Here is an 8,996-nt window from a genome sequence, read left to right as displayed (position 1 = left end):
CACGACCTGCCGGTCGAGGTCCATCGCGTCGACGCGGCCATCGTGGTCGTGCTCCCCCTCCGACGATGGCACAAAGGCCGTCTCCAACGCCATCGTCCCTGCCGGCATCTCCGGCCATGCCAGTTCCTCGTCGGCTCCCGCCCACGCCGCCACGGCGCTAACCCAGGCCTGGGTCGACGCCACCTCCAGCTCCGCCTCGGCCCGGTTCCGGTCCCGCCAGGCCAGGACTTTGGCGTCGGACGGGTCCAGAACAAGGTCCGGATCTGCCCGCCCCTCCTCCTCCTTGTCCGGTCGATGGTTCCGGACCGGCTCCTCCGGAACATGGCGCCCTCGGCGGACGCATCATCCACTGCCGCCACCGCCAGTGAGATCGGCGACCTGAAACACAAGATGAAGTAAATACGAGACAAGCAAAGCTGCTCGGCAACTCGGTCCGAGCTAGAAGAAAAGCTTACCTCGGCACCACCGGAACGGCGGGTCTCGCCGCCCTCTCCTATGGCACGGCGCGCCTCCTCTTGGCGGCCGGCTTCGCCACCCCGGCCGGGTCCGCTGGGCGCTTCGCGATCGGGGCTCGCAGCACGACGCTGTCCTTCCCATGCGGCCGCCTCGCCGCCGGCGCTCCCCGAGGCAAACCGGCCTCGACCGCGCCGCCACCTCCTCCACCCGGCGTTGCTGCATCAACGGCTCATGTCGGCACCTTGACCCAGCAACCCGGCGATTCAAAAAGAAAACATAAGAAAGCTCAAGGCTTACCGGCTCGGCGCCCCGCGCCCTCGTCAGCTGCCGCCTCCTCCTCTCCACCGCGGGCCTCGGGCTCCTCCGAGGCAGCGCGCACCACCTGCGCCCCGCGCCCAATCATAAGGATGTCGGATGGCGTTCAGAAGCACTTCCCGCGTTGCGTCGGGACGGACCAGAAGATAAGCGCCAGCAAAGAATGGAGACCAAGGACTCACCGAGGATGCCAGGTTCACGCGACTGTACGGGGCCTTCCCGAACTCCCAGTCGCCTTGGAGGTTGGCCTTGGAGATGTCGTTGACCCGGTGCGCGAACAGGTCCGTGCCCAGCCGCATGTTCGCCATGCGATTGGGGTCCTGGAGGCCGGTCATCTCCCCGATGAGATGGCTGCGCTGCTGCAGCGGCAGCACCCGGCGGACGATGAAGGCAGTGATGAGGTCGGTGCCGGTGAGCCCCTCCCTCTCCTTCATCACTGACACCCGCTCGCACAGGTTGAGCACCTCCTGCGACGGACGCTTGGGGTAATACCCCTAGTTTTGCTTCTCCTTCGGCGGCGAGTTGACGAAGGGTGGCAGGTTGATGCGGTCCGCTCCAAGGTTGCAGACGTAGAAGAAAGAGTTCTGCCACTTCTTGGCAGAATCCTCCAGCGGCATCTTCGGGCAGTCAGCGCCTGCCCGCTTGGAGATGACGGCGGCCCCGCACTCCGACATCTCCCCGGCCCTCGGCCCTGCTGCTTCAAGGAGAAGAAGCGGACCCAGAGGTCGATCGAAGGTTCGACCCCCAGGTACCCCTCGCAGAGGGTTACGAAGCCGGACAACTGCACAATGGCACCGTCGCCTAGATGATGAGGCTGGAGCCCTAAGAACTCCAAGAAGTCACGGAAGAAGCCGCTCGCAGGAAGCCCGAACCCGCGCTCGAAGTTCGGGAGGAAGACGACCCTCTCCATGCCCTCGGGCCGCGGCTCCCGCTCGCCCCACGGCGACCTCCATCTCTCCCGGCAGGCGCCTGGTGGCGCGGAGCTAGGTGATGTCCTCGAGGGTGACGGTCGAGCCCATCCACAAGCCCGACGGCAGCGGCATCAACAAAGAAGCGAGAGAAGAAGAAGAAGAGGGTGACCGCAAAGCTCTGCTCGAAGCAACGGGCGTCGCAGTGCGTGGCGCTCGCAGGAAACAGAGGAAGGAAGACGAAGGCAGGGGCGCGGGTGAGAATGGTTTCCACCGCCCCCTCCTCGCCCCAATTTATAAGCCACAGTTCAAAACATGGGGAAGTGGGATCGTTTGCGCTCGCCTCCCCCACTTCCCCACAATAACTGCGCATGTACACGTGCAATAACTGCCTCGAGAATAGCAACCGACTCGCGGACACCGCAATAAATCCGCGCACGTGGGCCGTAGGTGCGCGGCCACGGGCCTCTGTGCATCGCCCTGTCCTATCGCGCGCGTGGCCTATCAGGCCCCTCCGGCTCCCGGACGCCACTTGGCGCCCGCGCGAGGCCCGAAAGATTGCCTCCCAAGATTCGGTGGACTCCTCGGTTTCCCGCCACTATCAAGATACCGCAATCCGGCTTCCGGAAGCCGGCACACAGTGGGTGTTGCCAGACCCGGCGGCCTCAAGATTCACCTCCTTCAAAGGGGAAACTGCGAAGGCCCTTCCACCCGAAGATGGCGGACCTTCACAACTTCGGGGACTACTGTCGGGGGGATGGACCCCGAGCAGGCAACGGAACCCGAATCCTTTGAAAAAACAACGGGGCTGGCATCGCCCCTCAAGACGGCTTGCGCTCGGCCGGGTCGCTCGACCCGGCCAAGCCCCTCGACCCGGCCTAATCCTCAAGACTTTTCTAGCAAGACAGCCCAAGGCGACCAAGCCCGACGCACCAAGACTTATCCAAAAAGCCAACCCCCATTGGCGTGTACTCCAACCCGGCCAAGGGTCAGTGGTTGTCCCATCCCAGCCGTACGATGGGACGAGTCGCCACAAACTGATGACCGAAGCCACAGTGCCCCGCCCATGCCTTTGGTCAGCCGGACGAGGCAACAGTGCCCCCCACCTACCCGCTGACCAGGCTCGGTGTGGCAACAGTGCACCCATCGTCACCCGTGACGCCAACAAGCGGCGACCTGACGGAGCACCACTGTAGCCGGCTCAACTCGGCCACGCCCTGACGATCGACAAGACGGCCAACAGTGCCCCCGTACCCGGTGGGTCCCGTGCCCGGGGAACCCGGTGAGACCTGGTACCCGACGGGTCCCAGCACCGGGTTCCTAGACGTTGATGACCCGGCCCTACAACCTTGTAACATTTCCATTGTACCCCTGGGGGTTGACCTATAACCCCCCCCCAGGAGCCCTCATGCATACGAACAAGCAGCACGACAAGAACAATAGCATTCACACAACAAAATAGACTAGCCACACCGAGAGAGGGAGCAGTCTAAGCCTTGGCCCGCCCTTCTTCTTCCCCCATACAGCTCTAGGAGCAACCCTGTACTATAACATATTAACCACACTTGGCAGGACTAGGGGTGTTATCTCTACGGAGAGCCCCGAACCTGGGTATGTCTTGCGTCGCGCGCTCGCTCATGCCGACCTCACCTCTGGAGCCCACCAGTGCCCTCGAGCCTCCTCCTCTCTTTAGCCATCCCATGGCATCTGTCGTGCGCCCACCACGACACATGGTGCCCTGCTTGTAAAGAAGTTACAACCTTAGCAAGGGCATGAGCTGCATAGTTCGACTCTCTATGTTCGAAACAAAAGCTAACATCGTCTAACTCTCTTTTACGATGAGCAATTTCCTTCAGAATGAATCCATAAACAGGGGAACCTCCTTTATTGATATTGTTGATTACTTCGAGGCAGTTTGAAGCAACAATAATTTTGCGAACATTAAGGTCTAAGGCAAGAGATATGGCCTCATTGCAAGCCTGCACCTCCAAACTGGCCGGCTCAACCAATCCTTCAAAAGCAACGCCTGAAGCTCCCAGGTAATGTCCCGATGAGTCCCTGCAAACAGCAACGGATGCTCCAAACTTGCCATCTCGTGATATAGCACCATCAACGTTAATTTTCACCGCATCTCCATCTAGTTTGATCCATTGTTTTATCCTAACAGCCCTCACTTGTAAAACTGGACTACAAGGAGCATGAGTCGCAACAATCTCCATTTCTTCCAGGTATCTGTTGATAAATCCCATTGTGGTGAGCGGACTCTGAAACTCGCCGTCATGGATGGCTCGCCGTCGATCCCACCATATTGCCCACATTGTGACCAATACTTGTGCAAAACCATGTTGATGCATAGTGTCAAACAACCAGAACAGCCATAAGCGAGCATCTTCACCTTGGTTTGAAATCACATGCTCTAGCACTTCTTCATCTCCCAAAGCCCAAACACAGCGAGCCATCCGGCAGCCAAACAGGGAGTGTCTCCAGTCATCTTCTGCTAAATTGCAAATAGAACAAGCTGATGTGGTCGCCATGTTCCTCTCGTGTCTAGTCGTCCCTGTCGGAAGTGAAGTATGAGCCAATCTCCACACGAACACACATACTTTTGATAGAACCTTGGCCTTCCATAATTGTGTCCAAGATTTCTTGTCCGCCTTGATATTTGAATGGCCAGGCCGGTTTTCAAGCCAATCCTCTCTTTATGCCTTGATGCCTGTGAGCATCCGGTATGCAGATCGAACAGAGAAAATGCCCCTTTTATCATGATGCCATGATCAGTAATCTTTCTCCACCCGCGAGCTGAGTGATAGGTTAAGTATAATCTCAACGGCGCTGCTAAATATCAGTCGACTGAGACTTCGCGAAGTCTCAGTCGACTGCTCAGCCGTCCGATCTTGTGCAGCGTGTAGATTCACACTAGGGCGGATTGTCCCTCATTTCGGCCTGTCTAAGGTGTGGACCAGCCCGTTTGTTTTTTTTCTGTCGAACCGCGATCCCGCACGAGCGTTTTGTGGGCTAGGATGTGTTTCCGTGCGGGCTTTTTGTTTGTTTGTTTGTTTTTTGCATTTTGTTTTTTTGAGCCGCATTAAAGAAAGGAAGGGGAAGCGGCCACCCCCGTGGTGATTAAGAAGAGGGGAACGGGGAGACAGAGCTCATTCCACATCGTCTCTCTCCATTGAGTAAAATGCAAGCGCGGTCCTAATTCTTTTCTGAAAGTGTCACTTGAGTCCTAATTCTTTCAAAATGCATATTTGAGTCCCGTATCTTTTTAAGTTGTTCATCCGAGGTCCTAATCTCGTCTGACCGCCGCTGACCAGTGCCACGTCGGCACCAGAGGGCCCAGGCGGGATAACGACTGGCTGCGTATATTTGCAGAAAAACCCTCTAACCCTAAATCACTTTCACTCGCGGTCCATCTCCCTCTTCCTTTCCCTCTCCCTGTCTGGCGGAAACAGGGGATTGACGGCGGCGGCTCTGCTCCAGTGAGAAGAGGGGGCCGTTGCCGGCGGCGGCAGCTGTTGTCTGGCGACGGCGACGCTAGGATAGCGCCACATCTACGGCGACCCGGAGATCCTCCTCCGCGATATGGTAAGTGCTCGTAACCCTAATCCCAATCTCTCCCCTGTTATGTGTTCGTAACCTTAATCAGTGACCGAATCCTTTGCAATCTAGGACCATAAGAGGAGCTTTTCAGTGTAGAAATCAATTATGATGGTTTTTTTGTGGATTTGGCAAGTCGAAGTCATATGTTGATGGCAAAGAGGCTGTGTTTGATGGATGTGAAGTAGATACATGGTCTCCTCTCTGGCTCACTGATTTTATGCAACAATTAGGATATAGTGACCAATCGAACTTCATTTTATATTGGTTGCTCCCTGGAAAAAATCTAGCTGATGGTCTCCGGATTGTGGACTGCGACACTGACACATTGCACATGACATCAGTTGTCCCAAAATTTCAGTATTTTCAGTTGTTTGTGGACCATAAAGATATGACATATGACAATGCAATGGATGACATTAATGTTAGTGGTACACCTGATCTTCCTGCTGTACTAAGCCCTAAGTCTCCTCAGTTTAATACTGGAATTAGGGGCAGTCCTAGGTTTAAGGTTAAAGCTCAGAAAGGCAATTTGAACCAGTGTCATGGAGGCAGCAACAATGTAGGCAGTAGCAGTGTTCCACCAATGGCACAAAGTGTTGGCCATGAGCTCAGAAGAAGCAGGAGAAAGCTTGTGGTAGAAGAAGAAATTTGCAATGAAAAAGACAGTGATAGTGATGACAGTGAGTGGGATTCAGACTGGGTAGACTCTGACAATGAAGTAGGTAAAGATGATGATGATCTTTATGAAGAATGGGTGGATGAAAAATTTGAGCAGAAGAAAAAGAAGAAATCCATATTGGAGCAGGACAATGACTATGAATCTGATAAGCTGCAAGAGTTGCAAGATTCCGAGCTTGAAGAGAGTGATTTAGCAGAAGAAGTGGAAGTAGTTGATGCTCAAGGAAGGAAAACAAGGAAGAAGAAAGTGAAGCTCAAAAGGTGGAGGCCAGAGAACATGAAAGAGGTGAATTTTCATATAGGAATGGTGTTCTTGACAGTGACTGAACTAAGGGCAGCAATTCAAGAGTACATTGTGAAACAAAGAGTGCAAATATGATACATTAAAAATGATAAGCAGAGGGTTAGGGCTGGCTGTGTTGGTGATTGTCCCTGGTTCTTATTTGCTGCACCCGATAGCAGGACAAAATCTTGGGTTGTGAAGAAATATGTGGGAGAACATACATGTGAAAGAGAGTGGGCACTGAAGCAATTCACAGCAAAATATCTAGCTGCCAGGTATGTGGAGACTTTCAGAGCAGATGAGAAGATGTCCTTGCAGAACTTTGCAAGGCTTGTTCACTTGGACTACAATATGCTTCCTACTAGAAGCAAGCTAGCAAGAGCAAGAAGATTTGCACTAAAGCAAATACATGGAGATGAACTGGAACAGTACAATTTACTTTGGGACTTTGCAGCTGAAGTTAGAAGGTCCAATCCTGGAAGTACAATGTTTGTGAATACAAAAGCTGGAGTTTTTGAGAACTGTTACATGTCATTGGATGCATGCAAGAGAGGTTTCTTACTTGCTTGCAGGCCAATTATATGCATTGATGGGTGCCACATTAAGAACAAGTATGGTGGAGTGATGTTGACAGCTGTTGGAGTTGATCCCAATGATTGTATCTTTCCCATTGCTATTGCCATAGTTGAAGTTGAAGACACTGTTACATGGAAGTGGTTTCTAAACACATTGAAGGAGGATCTAAACATACAAAACACAGCAGGATGGACACTTATGAGTGACAGGCAGAAGGTATCAGTACTGTAGCATTTCATTTGTCATATTGTAGCATTTCATTTGTCATACTGTAGCATTTCATATATAGCATTTCTTTTGTCATACTGTAGCATTTCATATATAGCATTTCATTTGTTTTCTATACTCTGTGTATGTAGGGGTTGATCAATGCTGTCAATGCACTGTTTCCTGATGCACAACATAGATTTTGTGTGAGGCACCTGCATCAAAACTTTGCAAAGAACTGGAAAGGCGATGTTTTCAAGAATAAGTTGTGGCAAATTGCAAGAGCTACACATGAGGCAGACTGGAAGAAATACATGCAAGAGATGAAAGAGATGGATCAGGGGGCATTTGAGTACTTGGATGCAATTGACCCAAGACAGTGGTGCAAGGCCTATTTCCAAGAACTCCCAAAATGTGATTTGCTTCTGAATAATAGTTGTGAAGTGTTTTACAAGTAAGTACTAACAGTAGCATCTCATTTCTCTAAAGAACTGTAGATACATACTTGTTAATAGTAGCATTTTATTAACAGTAGCATTTTATTTGTTGCCACTTTAGATACATACTTGATGCTAGAGAACTGCCCATTGTGAGTGCTCTTAAGAAGATCAAGGACCAGTTAATGACTAGGTTTTATAGCAAAAATGTGGAAGATGAGGAGATGTGTGGTTCTATTTGTCCCAAAATTAGAAAGAAATTGAACAAAAACATTGACATGTCCAACAACTGCACAACTTTGCCTGCTGGGCAACATATCTTTCATGTCAAGGGCATGATTGGGGAATATGAGGTGAACATACAGAAGGAAGAGTGCTCATGTAGGGCCTGGCAGCTCTCTGGAATTCCATGTAGACATGGAGCAGCATGTTTAAGATATGAAAGAATTAAACCAGAGGCTGTTGTCAACAAGTGCTACAGCATTGAAGCTTTCAAAGTAGCTTATGGCAAAGTCATAATGCCATGTAGTGATCCTAGGGTGTGGCCTAGAACTAATGGCCCTCCAGTGGCACCACCCAAATATGAGAAGCAAGTTGGGAGGCCTGGGACCAAAAGGAAGAAGAACCCACTAGAGGAAGAGAATGGTACTAGGATGAGCAGGCATGGCATTGTGGGGCATTGTAGTGTGTGCCAGCAGCCAGGGCATAACAAAAGAAAATGCCCTGAACTTGGTAGGGGCCCAGCAGCACAAGTTGCACCAGAAGCAGCAGCAGGAGATGCAGCACAAGGAGCAGGAGATGGAGCACAAGTTGCACCAGAAGCAACAGCAGGAGATGCAGCACAAGGAGCAGGAGATGGAGCACAAGTTGCACCAGAAGCAACAGTAGGAGATGCAGCACAAGGAGCAGGAGATGGAGTAGCAGGAGATACGCCAGTAGGAGATGAAGCAGCAGGAGATGAAGCAGCAGGAGATGCACAAGCAGAACAGGCACAACCTGAACCTATTCAGGTTATTCTACCTGAAGAAGCAGCAACACTGCCAGCACCTAGCCACAGAAAAAACTGCCAGTAAAAAGGCCAACTTACAAGGTGTTCATTTTTTCAACATTTATGCATTTGTACATTCTTTCAACATTTATGCATTTTTACATTGTAATGCCTATTATGCAGAAAAAGTCATGCCCACAACTCTCAAGTAGAGCATCCAGTTTGGTTTCACCTTCAATGACTTATGATCTTGCTTCATCTACTGTAATGGAAATCCTGCAAGACCAAGTGAGTGTTAATTACTTTCTTGTACTGTGTATTTTCCTAATAATTACTAAGTGTTGCAAATGCTTCAATTTTAGGTTATAGCTAAACAACAATCACAAACATCGTTGCCAGCTCCTCTACCAGAGAGCCAGTTCCTTGCATCCTGTAGAGATGCCCTGCCCCCTCCAAGAGTGCAAACTACTGCAACACTTGGCTTGAAGAGAAGGAAGAAAGTGAGAAAAACTAAGGAGAACAAAGCCCCAGGAACTCAGAACTGA

The 8,996-nt window shown here is 51.4% G+C and overlaps 1 protein-coding gene across 1 annotated transcript; it reads left to right on the top strand.

Annotated features, from left to right (window-relative positions):
- Positions 1-7,340: 7,340 nt before the first annotated feature.
- LOC147965448 (uncharacterized) lies at positions 7,341-8,996 on the top strand. Its single transcript, XM_087530462.1, has 5 exons — positions 7,341-7,480; positions 7,585-8,347; positions 8,515-8,553; positions 8,635-8,739; positions 8,814-8,996. Exons 1-5 carry the CDS (start codon positions 7,341-7,343, stop codon positions 8,994-8,996), a joined length of 1,230 nt encoding a protein of 409 aa, XP_087386588.1.

This window comes from Triticum urartu, chromosome 6A (assembly GCF_056163025.1).
Source record: "Triticum urartu cultivar PI428250 chromosome 6A, HENAU_Tu73, whole genome shotgun sequence".
In the NCBI taxonomy this organism is placed as follows: Eukaryota; Viridiplantae; Streptophyta; class Magnoliopsida; order Poales; family Poaceae; genus Triticum; species Triticum urartu.
Note: the sequence above shows the minus strand (reverse complement) of the source record. Positions and strands in the feature narration are given on the sequence as shown.

Excerpts from the sequence above, each read along its gene's own strand:
- LOC147965448 (XM_087530462.1), top strand. The coding sequence starts at position 7,341 with ATGCAAGAGATGAAAGAGATGGATCAGGGGGCATTTGAGTACTTGGAT. Across the intron at positions 7,481-7,584 it reads AGTTGTGAAGTGTTTTACAA|ATACATACTTGATGCTAGAG; the intron begins GTAAGTACTAAC and ends TTGCCACTTTAG. Across the intron at positions 8,348-8,514 it reads AAGTTGCACCAGAAGCAACA|CCACAGAAAAAACTGCCAGT; the intron begins GTAGGAGATGCA and ends GCCAGCACCTAG.